This window comes from Nicotiana tabacum, chromosome 10 (genome assembly GCF_000715075.1).
Source record: "Nicotiana tabacum cultivar K326 chromosome 10, ASM71507v2, whole genome shotgun sequence".
In the NCBI taxonomy this organism is placed as follows: Eukaryota; Viridiplantae; Streptophyta; class Magnoliopsida; order Solanales; family Solanaceae; genus Nicotiana; species Nicotiana tabacum.
The window spans coordinates 155420952-155431936 of NC_134089.1; the positions used below are offsets into that span (position 1 = coordinate 155420952).

Consider the following 10985-nt stretch of genomic DNA (forward strand, 5'->3'; position numbering starts at 1 on the left):
TGTTTAGAAGAAGTCCCATGGTAACTAAACAATAATGGGAGCAAATACTATTGAGGAAGCGTCTACATGCAACAGAAAGAGAAAGAAGTCGTCTAGTCCAAAGACTTACCCGAGCAAGAAAAAGTTCAAAAGTAATTTCCACAATTGTGGAAAGGTTGGACATAAGGCTATGTACTGTCGTGCACCAAAGAAGGACATGAAAAAGAGTCAAGCAAACATGGTTGAAAAGAATGACGAAATGGAGGACTTATGTGTCATGCTATCTGAATGCAGCTTGGTAGGAAATCCCAAATAGTGGTGGATTGATTCTGGAGCCACTCGCCATGTTTGTGATAACAAAGAATTATTTGCCTCTTATGTTCCCATAGGTCCCGACGAGACTATCTTTACGGGAAACTCCACAACAGCAAAAATTGAAGGAGTTGGAAAGATATCTTTAAAGATGACTTCGGGCAAAATTGTGACTCTAAACAATGTTCTCCATGTTCCTGAAATTCGCAAGAATTTTGTCTCTGCTGGACTTCTTATCAAGAATGGATTTAAGTATGTGTTTGTTTCTAAAAAAAGTTGTAATAAGTAAGAATGATGTGTTTGTAGGAAAAGGTTACCTAACTGAGGGAATTTTCAAGTTAAATGTAATAGCAATTGATATCAATAAAGTTCAAGCTTCTTCTTACTTACTTGAGTCAAATAATTTATGGCATGCACATTTAGGTCACGTCTACTTCAAAACTATACGGAAAATGATTAACTTGGAAGTATTGCCTAAATTTGAATGTGATAATTTGAAATATCAAATATGTATGGAATCTAAGTATGTTAAACATCCTTATAAAGATAAAGCAATCGAGGCATTCAAGCAATACAAAAATGAAGTTGAAACACAACTAAACAAAAAGATCAAAATGATAAGAAGTGAGGGGGGAGGGGTGGCGAATATGAACCTCCTTTTGAAAAAATATGTTTGGAATATGGCATTATCACCAAAGGAGATGATGAATGCCTTGTTGATAATGCAACTTAAAATACTCAATCGAGTTCCCCATAGCAAAATGCAATCCATTCCATATGAAAAATGTAAAGGTAGGAAACCCAACTTAAAATATTTTAAAGTATGAGGGTGTTTGGCTAAAGTGCAAGTTCCTAAACCCAAAAGGATGAAGATTGGATCGAAAACGGTTGATTGCGTTTTCATAGGATATGCAATAAATAGTAAGGCATATCATTTTCTAGTTCATAAATTAGATGATCTTGACATTTATATTAATATAGTAATCGAATCCCATAATGCTGAATTCTTTGAGAATATTTATCCGTATAAAAATGAATGTGAGTCGTCTAGTGAAAAATATAAGTGACCTCGAGAAGAAGCAAAGGAAAGTACATTTAATGAGCAAAATCCAAGATGTAGTAAACGTCAAAGAACAACTACTTCCTTTGGACCAGACTTTCTAACATTTTTGTTGAAAAATGAATCTCAAACATGTAAAGAAGCAATGTCTTCCTCGGAAGTACAATATTGGAAAGAAGTAGTCAATAGTGAGATAGAATTCATATTAAGTAATCATACTTGATCTTCCTCCCGAAAATAAACTTTTGGGTTCTAAGTGGATTTTCAAAAGAAAAATAAAAGTTGATGATACTATTGACAAATATAAGTCAAAAATAGTTGTCAAAGGGTTTAGACAATGAGAAGGTCTTGATTATTTTGATATATAATCACTAGTAATGAGGATTACATCTATTCGGGTGTTAATAGCGTTAGCCGTCATGTTTGGTCTTGAAATTCATTAGATGGATGTGAAGACAACCTTCTTAAATGGAGATTTGGTGGAAGAAATTTATATGAAACAACCTGAAGGGTTCGTGATTCCCGAAAAAGAAAAAAAGGTGCGTCGACTTATTAAGTCGCTTTACGAATTGAAACAAACACCCAAACAATGGCATGCAAAGTTTGACCAAACAATATTGACAAATGGATTTAAGATTAATGAGTGTGATAAATGTGTTTACATTAAAAACACTTCAAATCATATAGTCATTGTACGTTTATATGTTGATGATATGTTAATAATGAGAAAATACATTGTAGATATAAATGCTACTAAACGTATGCTTGCTAGCAAGTTTGATATGAAAGACTTAGGAGTTGCTGATTTAATTTTAGGAATTAAAATCCATAGGATTCCTCAAGGACTGGCATTATCTCAATCTCATTACGTTAAACTGGTACTTGAAAATTCAAGTATCTAGATTTCAAAGTCGCAAAGACCCCGATTGATATAAATGTGGCTCTTACAAAGAATCTAGGTCAAAGCAAATCTCACTTTGATTATGCTCATGTGTTGGAAAGTTTAATGTACATCATAAATTGTACACGTCCTGATATAGCTTGTGCAGTAAATAACTGAGTCGTTACACAAGTAATCCCCACCAAACTCATTGAATGGCAATGAAATGAGTTTTGGGGTATCTAAGGCATACCCAAAATTATGCTTTTTGCATTATAGTAAGTATCACACAGTAATAGAAGAATATAATGATGCAAATTGGATCACTGAATCATCAAAAACAAAGTCTACAAGTGGATATACTTTTACCATTGGTGGAGGAGCAGTTTTTTGTAAATCATCCAAACAAACATGCATTGCTCACTCTAAAATGGAGTCTAAGTTTATAGCTTTAGATAAGGCTGGAGAAGAAGCTGAATGGCTTCAGAATTTCTTGGAAGATATTGCATTTTTGCCCAAATTAGTGGCTCCTATATGCATACATTGTGATAGTCAAGCGACAATAGGAAGGTCTGGAAGCGTTATGTATAACGAAAAATATTGTCATACGACGAAGATATAATACTGTTAGACAACTACTCTCTAGTGGAATTATCATAATTGATTACGTAAAGTCAAAAGATAATGTGTCGGATCCACTTACAAAAGGCCTAAATAGAGAGGCGGATGATAAATCATCAAAGGGAATGGGACTATGGCCGAGGACAATTCACTGTGGCAGTAACTCTGCCTAGAAGACTGGAGATCCCAAGATCTAGGTTCAAGGAGATCAAACAAAGTTATTAGTAACGGTTCAACATTGTCAAATAAAATTTTGGTCTATTCCCGTGATGAGACAATATTCAGTATCAAGGATAAAACGTTAAAGTTTTTTAATGGTTTCTAAGTTTGATACGGGGTATATCAAATAGTGTATCTATGGGATAACACGTTTATGAATCACCTATATAAGTGTGAAGTGTAAGCCGCTTCAAAGAGAATTCTGTAAGGCCAGTTCTCTAAGTACTTATAAACCAGGCGGTGTTTATAGCTGAAACAAACACAACAATGAAAATTAAATGTGGTTAAAGGGTTGATTGTGTGACTTATGACTGTCTAAGTATACACCAAAGTTTGACGGATCAAAGATATCAAATCTACTGATTGACCAAGTATATCCGACATAAGTTCACTATGGAAAGTTCAAAGGGAAACCTACTTATCCAGATGCAATTAATCCTTGCTTGTAAATCACAGTTTTTCATGCATGCATATCTTCAGATAGCCATTCCCTATTCATATGGGAGATTGTTGCGTTTTTATCTAATTAGATAAGAGGTGTGAATGGAAAATGGAGGAAAAAGATTTGGAGGGAAACGAAAAGTTTCAAGTTGTTTCCTTTACTAATGCATTTTGTCCCTCATCGGAAAAAGGAAAGAAAATCTTTTTGCTTACATAGAGAAGCACATCTTCTAGCTCTTAAAGAGTTGAGAAGAAGTGGTGGATTTGGAGGGAAACGAAAAGTTTGAAGTTATTTCCTTTACTATTGCACTTTGTCCCTCATCGGAAAAAGAAAAGAAAATTTTTGTGCTTATATAGAGAACACATCTTCTAGCTCTTAAAGAGTTGAGAAGAAGTGGTGCCTCGCGTCGTCGTCGCTCGCTCGGCTTCGGCTTCGGTCATTGATATGATTGATAATTTTTTTGAACAAATTTATTTCCCGTTTTCCGTTATTTATTTTTCTTTTTCGTTATATTTTTGCGCGGATTTTATTTTGCGGACAATTTCCTAACGCCTAACGGTCGTTTTTGAATTTAAAGTTCGCGACCAAACTGAAATGTTTTCTGCCGAAACCTCATGTGAACATGTACTTTCATACCTATTTAACCCAGACTGTTAGGCTATAAATTCAGAGGTTTGGTCTCACTTTCTGACCACCGAAATCTGCATACTCTCCCCTCTCTCTTCTGCATTTCTGCATTATTTTTCAAAAGCAAAAACGTAAGCATTAGTGTGGTTTACTGTCGTTTGTTGAGTTCGACGAAGTTCTGTAATTTTCATTGCCGGTATTACAGAATAGTTGTTCCATTCTATCCTGGGAGGAATTAATCCAATAACCTTGGGCAATAGTGAAAGGATTAAATTCTTTAAGAAAATACAGTTTTCTGTTGGGCTCGGAACGTTATTCGTTTGATTATGTTTCTGTCTTCTGTTTCTGGTTCCGTTTTATTTTGCAAAATTTTATTTTCGAATACAGATAATAACAAAAACACTATTTACTAAGAAGATTATCAATTTTCAGAATTTAAATCCAAAACATTTGGTTAAGGTTAAAAGGATTCAAATCATCCTATCACACACACATTAATGATAGCTGAAAACTTACTTAAGTTATGACACTTGATCATATCTGATACAATTCGAATACTGTAGAACGGGTCGCAACATCAAAAATTTTGGATAACTTTTACATCTATCTGAGTTCGAGATGAAATATCACTTTATAGTTTATGGAGAGTGCCTTGTTTTCTTAGTGAATTTAGAGTGAGTGATTACACCAAATAGAAAAAGGTATTGTCATTATCAAAATTTCCAGGGCAAGTGCGCGCGTGCAAGTGAAAGTCACCGAGAAATCGCGTGGAAGCAGAGAAGGGAGATTAAGCATAAACACACACATATAATTTAGCAAATGCTAATAATGGTCAACGGGACCTACTGTGGGGCCCACGTGGTTACAGAAAAGCACAGCTGACGCTACACTTCGAGTAAAATCAAGAAAAAAAGGAAACCCAATTAAAAGCTCCTCTCATTCTCTGCAACAAACATAGAAATCCAAAAAGAAATCCTAAAATTGACACAGTTGAACAAAACAGGTGGGTGATTAGGTATATTATTATTGTTATTATTATGTGTTTGTTTGGTAGTTAATTATTGGTTGAATGAGAAATATCTTTTGATCTAATCTTGGGTTTTGCTTTTCTGTGAAATTTTCAGCTTCCTCTTTTGGGTAGGGGAATTTGTATATTTGGATTCTATGAGCAAAGAAAGGCCACCAGAGCCTCTTGATTTCTTCATTTGGACTGTTGAGGTAACTGCTTTTTTCTTCCCTAATTTTTCTGATTGTTTATGATTTATCATAATCCCAGATCTTGTGAGTTACTGCTATTTGTAATTGGGTTTTATATTGATTTAAACTGTTATAAACTGACTATGTATTATGTTGTTGTAGTTTGATGAGATTTTTTTTCTGATAATCCAATAATTGTAGGTTTTAATGGTTGAAAAATGCAAGTTTTTATCATTTTTTTGCCCTTGGTGTTAAAGTTTTGACCTTGGTCAGTATGACTATGAAAACAGTTCTTCTATTGTCTATGGCTATGACTTTAGGGTTTAGAAATCCATAAGTAGGGGCAGTCAGGTGCACATCACCCCGTATTCACACAGTTGTCCGAGGATGGGCCGCACCCCAAGGAGCTGTGTCATTATGGTAGCTTACCCACAACTCGAAGTCGTGACGTAGGTCACAAGGAGACAACTTTATCGCTGCTCCAAGGTTACCCTTCATTGGAAATCCATATAAAATATAATAAATTGCTTAGAATAGCGGAGAGGATCTAGAGAATTATCCTAGGGTTTACTAGTGAAGCGAGTGGTGTTTGAAATCAGGAAAGATTGTCAATTTTTAAGACAACTGCAATCCTTAGTCTCCTTAAAGTAGTTAAATGTAGGAATGTGGCGGATGTTAATTACATCGAATTTGATGAATTATAAGAATGTTTTCTTTTCTATGACCAGTTTGGAAGGAACAAGAACATTAAGAAAGGGTGCAATAACTTAGACTGATTGCAGAGAAATAAGTGAAAAGCGATATTAAAGGGGAAAAAAGCAAAATGCATACCAAAACACAGTAAAGGGAAGGGAACAGAACAGTTAGTCAAACACATGGACAGTAATGACCCTTTTCTAGCTTCTTTCCCATATAAACTAGCAAGCAAAAGACATCATCCATGACGGTGCTTGTGCGACATTTAAAGGACTTAAGGCCACATTATTGTTTTAAAGTAAATGGGTTTCTCACTCTAGGCCTCTTTTGATGAGGCCATTTGTACGACCGTGGCTGAATGGCAGCTCCAATTCTAAACCTTGGGTTAGCAAGTTCCATGTAATCTTGGTCTGGATTCTTAGAATCTGTGAGTTATGGGAAATTTGAGGAAAGATATGATGAGTTTGGTATATCCTAATAGTATATACTGTAGCTTGTGGGACCTTTTTTCCTTTCACAACCCCATGTAGCCACTATAAAGGAAATTCCTTGAGGTTTCATGTTGAGGGTCTCATGTATCATATGCCAATTACAATTTAGAGATAGACTTTAACAAAAAATTTGACAACTAACTCATCAAAAATGAATCTTCTTGTTAGTAGATTTTGATGTCTTCTGCATCATGATTATTAACAAATTTCAACATTTACCTAATAATTGTGACAAAATTAACCAAAACACCTATCGCTAGCTGAAAAATCTCCTAGGGACAGGAGCACATAGTTCGAAACTTAGAGGATAATAATGCCACCCCTTTATCCATCTCCACTTAAATACCAGGTCCGTTTGTGATAGGGTTCGAACCTATGATATGCGCCTAACCGACACATCACCTGTTGCAATCTTATTACTAGGCCAAAGTCCTGGTGGCAATAGAAAGGCTGGCATATTAGCTGGGATGGGCGAGTAATAGTTAAGCACTTTTTTTTTATGAAGTGAAATATCATTAACAAAAGCATCAAGAAGATGCAAAGGTCACAAAGAAACATAAAGTATCAGCCCAAAATTGGGTAATAGTTAAGCACTTAAAGACTATGAAAAAAAAAGTAAATGAATTAAGAGTTCCAGTAATAATAATCTATGTTTGCCATCATATATTAACTTACGGTCAGTTAACATCGGATAGAGGGAGTATAATGTTGCCGTGACTGCCAAAGCTGCAACTGTTTCTACTTCCTGGTGTGAAGCGGCATAGGATATACAAATTAAACTGGATGAGGTAGACTCTTGGTGTCCTTACCTCTGGCATGGAGGTCATACAATCAGATTCAAGCTTAGCCTAAAGAGGTGTAGTTAGAAGTTCGTCATTCTTCCAAAGGGATGTGTAATGTATATCATTTTTTCCAAAGCTGCAAGCTTGTTGAAATGCAGGTAAGTTGCTCTTGTTACCTTCCAAATAAAAGGGTGAGGTAGACATCGTTATTTACCTCGACTTTAACAGTTTTAAGCAGTGACATGAAGTCGTGTTTTTAAATTCAAGCATGTGGAAGCCTAAAGAGGTGGATAGGAGCTTCTCATTCGTGAAGGAGGGTTATGCAATGGATATCATGATTGCCAAGGTTGCAGGCTTATCTTGACCTCCAGGTATAAAGTCGCTCACATATACCTTGCAGGTAAATGTCAATGCAGATGTCCTTATTTACCTTTTAAGTAGTGACATGAAAGCTTATGATCAAATTTTAGCATTATAAAATACTGGCTAGATTCGTTGGAGTTCATCATTACTCATTTTATCAAGGGTAAGCATCAACGAGTATCTAAAGAGATCTATAGTAATTCATCATTCTTTGAAGAGGATGCACATGTGTAGGGCTAGCATCGATTCCTCGAAGTGGCTGACTTATACTTAAGGATTGAAGACTGACTATTTTATGAGATACCATCTTCTCTTATTTTTCCAAATCTTTTTGAACAGATGCTACACCGAGACCCGAGTATTCTTTGAGCTTATGTAATTGTTACATTGAAAAGAGTGTGTTCATCTTATTACAAGATTTGCAAGCTTACGAGACCCGAGTATTCTTTGAGCTTATGTAATTGTTACATTGAAAAGAGTGTGTTCATCTTATTACAAGATTTGCAAGCTTTCTATTGTCCTCTTGCCATGTATGACATTTTAGTTTGCTATTCACTAGTTCATCGAAATGGATCCAGATATTTACTTCAGAATTGTTCTCCTGGGGCTATGTTCCACACTTATCCATTTGAAAAATATCTTCCTTGCCCCCTGCCCGTCCCACCCCCAAATAAAAACTAAAAATTAGTAAAATAAAGCAAACAGTTGGGAAAGTTGTCTTGCGCCCCTAGGTATTAGTGGAGTTGTTTCCCCAGCTCTTTTCAATGGTTGAGGGGTGGTTATGAACCACACAGAAAGGAAATGTATCTTGTTCAACGAATAAACAACATGAAAAGAGAATGTATCTCGTGCAATGCCTGATTTATGCTGCTACTTTTATTGGCAGGATGTTGGCTTATGGTTGGAAGAAATAAATCTCGGTGGCTATCGTCAGATTTTCAAAGAGAATGGTGTTAACGGAGAGTACTTGGAGGGTATGTCCATGTTTACGACTGAACAGATTCTACGGTTTATAAGAAGGTGTCACATGAAATGGGGAGACTTCATAACACTGTGCAAGGAGCTCAGGAGGATAAAAGGTGCATTTGTTCCCCTCTCCGTTCCAACTCTAAACAATTTTATCTGTACTCTTCCCAGTTTATTGATGCAAAGTTTGTCCAGCGCTTTTCCGCGGCCTCTTCTGTTTGGCCAACAATGCAATTAAGGTTGTTCATTACATCCTTTGTGCTAAATCAGCTTTGACTGATGAAAGACTTGGCAATTTCTTTGTTTTGTTAAAAATCTTTTCGCTTAGTGTGAAGTTTGAGATCTCTTAGCTCGTGTTGGAAAGGGAAAAAAAGACAAAAAAATTTAATACTAAAGAGAGATCTCTTAGTCACGAATATGATATGATAGTGGTATGGTCGTCAATGCCTTTGAATAGTTTGATCTAGCAGTTCACTTAAATAATCAATTAATCATAAGGATGACAAGCATGATTTACTTAATACATAGACACTGAGGATGTTGCAGACTCAGCTTTGTGATCCGGTTTTGATCACTATATCAAGTGTTGTCAATACTAACCATTGATAAACATCAGAGAATCTTCCGTTGCTTTAAAGGATGGCCAATGCTGTTTTATTTCAACCTACATTTGCTATTATGTTTCGTACGTCTTTATTGATTCAATTCATTCCTGCAGTGGCTTGCTTGAAGGGGGAGCAAAGAGTCCGACGACCATGGTGGGCCCCATCATGTCTCTCTATAGTCTTCACGAAGGTGGCAAAGCGTAACAGGCAGTCTAGAGTGGTTTCGCTGAAGCTGGAACCTTGATATACTGATATGTACTTGTGTATGTATAATTTCAAGTGGACAGGGGGTAGGAAAACCACTTGTCTCCGTATATTTCCCACTCTTTCTTTTCGCCTTTTTTTCTTGTTGGTTCTTCTTTGGAGAACTTCCTCCTCTGTCCAAGCATTTTACTATACATAGTTTTGTAGTCTGCCTTTGTCCTAAATTAGTTCTGATGAATATATACTAAAATGAAGCAAAGAGATACAGTTATGTAAATCTCAACGTGCACTATTCTTATTGAAAAATTTGCCACTCCATTACTTTGGTGCAAATTGAATGATGTAGTAATACACATTTGCTTATTTAGATGAGATTTCAGATAACTTGGAAACTATTTTCCTTCTCTTCAACTTTATATTTAGGAATTTGCAGTTAAAGCATGCTCATTTCCCCCAACTGATTAACTTATTGTGGATGTTACTTTTGGTACATTTCTCTTCAAGTCTAACTCTAATATCGATATCTTGGGAAAAAACTGATATCCTGAAAAGAAAAAACCCTCTTAAATTGACATCCACCTTATGCCAAGTAGTTCTAGATTTTCAAATTTTTGAATCATCAATTAATTCTATAAAATCGGGATAAGTTAAAAAATAGCCAGATTTACAAGTGGTCATTCAAAAATAGCCACAGTTTCAAAAATAATCGAAATTTATCCACTTTTCATGTAAAGATAAATCTGATTGAAAATATTATTTAAAATTCGGAAAAATACTCCAATATAATATACTGGAGTTCCAGTATACTTATGCTGGAACTCCAGTAACTCCAATCTACTGGGGTTTCAGCATAAGTATACTGGAACTCCAGTATAAAGTACCGGTCCAGCATAATATACTGCAACTTTTCGCGTGTTGGAGTTCCAACATAATATGCTAGAAGTTCATACACAGATGCACTGATCTCCAGTATATTATGCTGGAACTTTTCGTGTTGTAGCAAAATAATGGCTATTTTTCAATGACTTTGCAAAAGCTGGTCATTTTTGAATGACCAGTCCGAAAACTGGCTAGCTCGTGCTATTTTTACTATAAAATCTAGAATATGTTAAGGTGGCGTCTCGTTTGAAGTATAAAAAAATTGATCTTCACATAAAATTCCCTACAGTTACAACCTGTATTGATTGTATTCATACAAATACAACCAAGGCAAAATACAGAAATACAGAATAATATAATGCTCTTGTTGAGGGTCAAATACAAGACCTCCGCTAACTAATAGGCGCTCTAACCAATTGAGCTAGGAGAGCTCGTTGCTCTCTTGTTTCAATTCAAAACAATTAATCTCTTGTTTCATGGATTTGCTATAGCTACGAATTATAAATTTGCTGAAAGCATAGCTACGAATGATAAATACAATGTATATGGTTGACGTATCATGTAGTTTTCCCTTCATATCACCATATAACTAATAGTAAAATGATCTGGGATCGATTCCCCTCACCAACGGCCTTTTTAGTTAGAGCTCGTCGCACCGGCTG

The 10985-nt window shown here is 35.7% G+C and overlaps 1 protein-coding gene across 1 annotated transcript; it reads left to right on the plus strand.

Moving 5' to 3' along the window:
• The first annotated feature begins 4989 nt into the window (after positions 1–4989).
• LOC107809355 (uncharacterized) lies at positions 4990–9762 on the plus strand. The gene is made up of 4 exons (XM_016633958.2): positions 4990–5143; positions 5265–5358; positions 8556–8748; positions 9354–9762. Exons 2-4 carry the CDS (start codon positions 5305–5307, stop codon positions 9482–9484), a joined length of 378 nt encoding a protein of 125 aa, XP_016489444.1. The 5' UTR covers positions 4990–5143; positions 5265–5304; the 3' UTR covers positions 9485–9762.
• The last annotated feature ends 1223 nt before the right edge of the window (positions 9763–10985 follow it).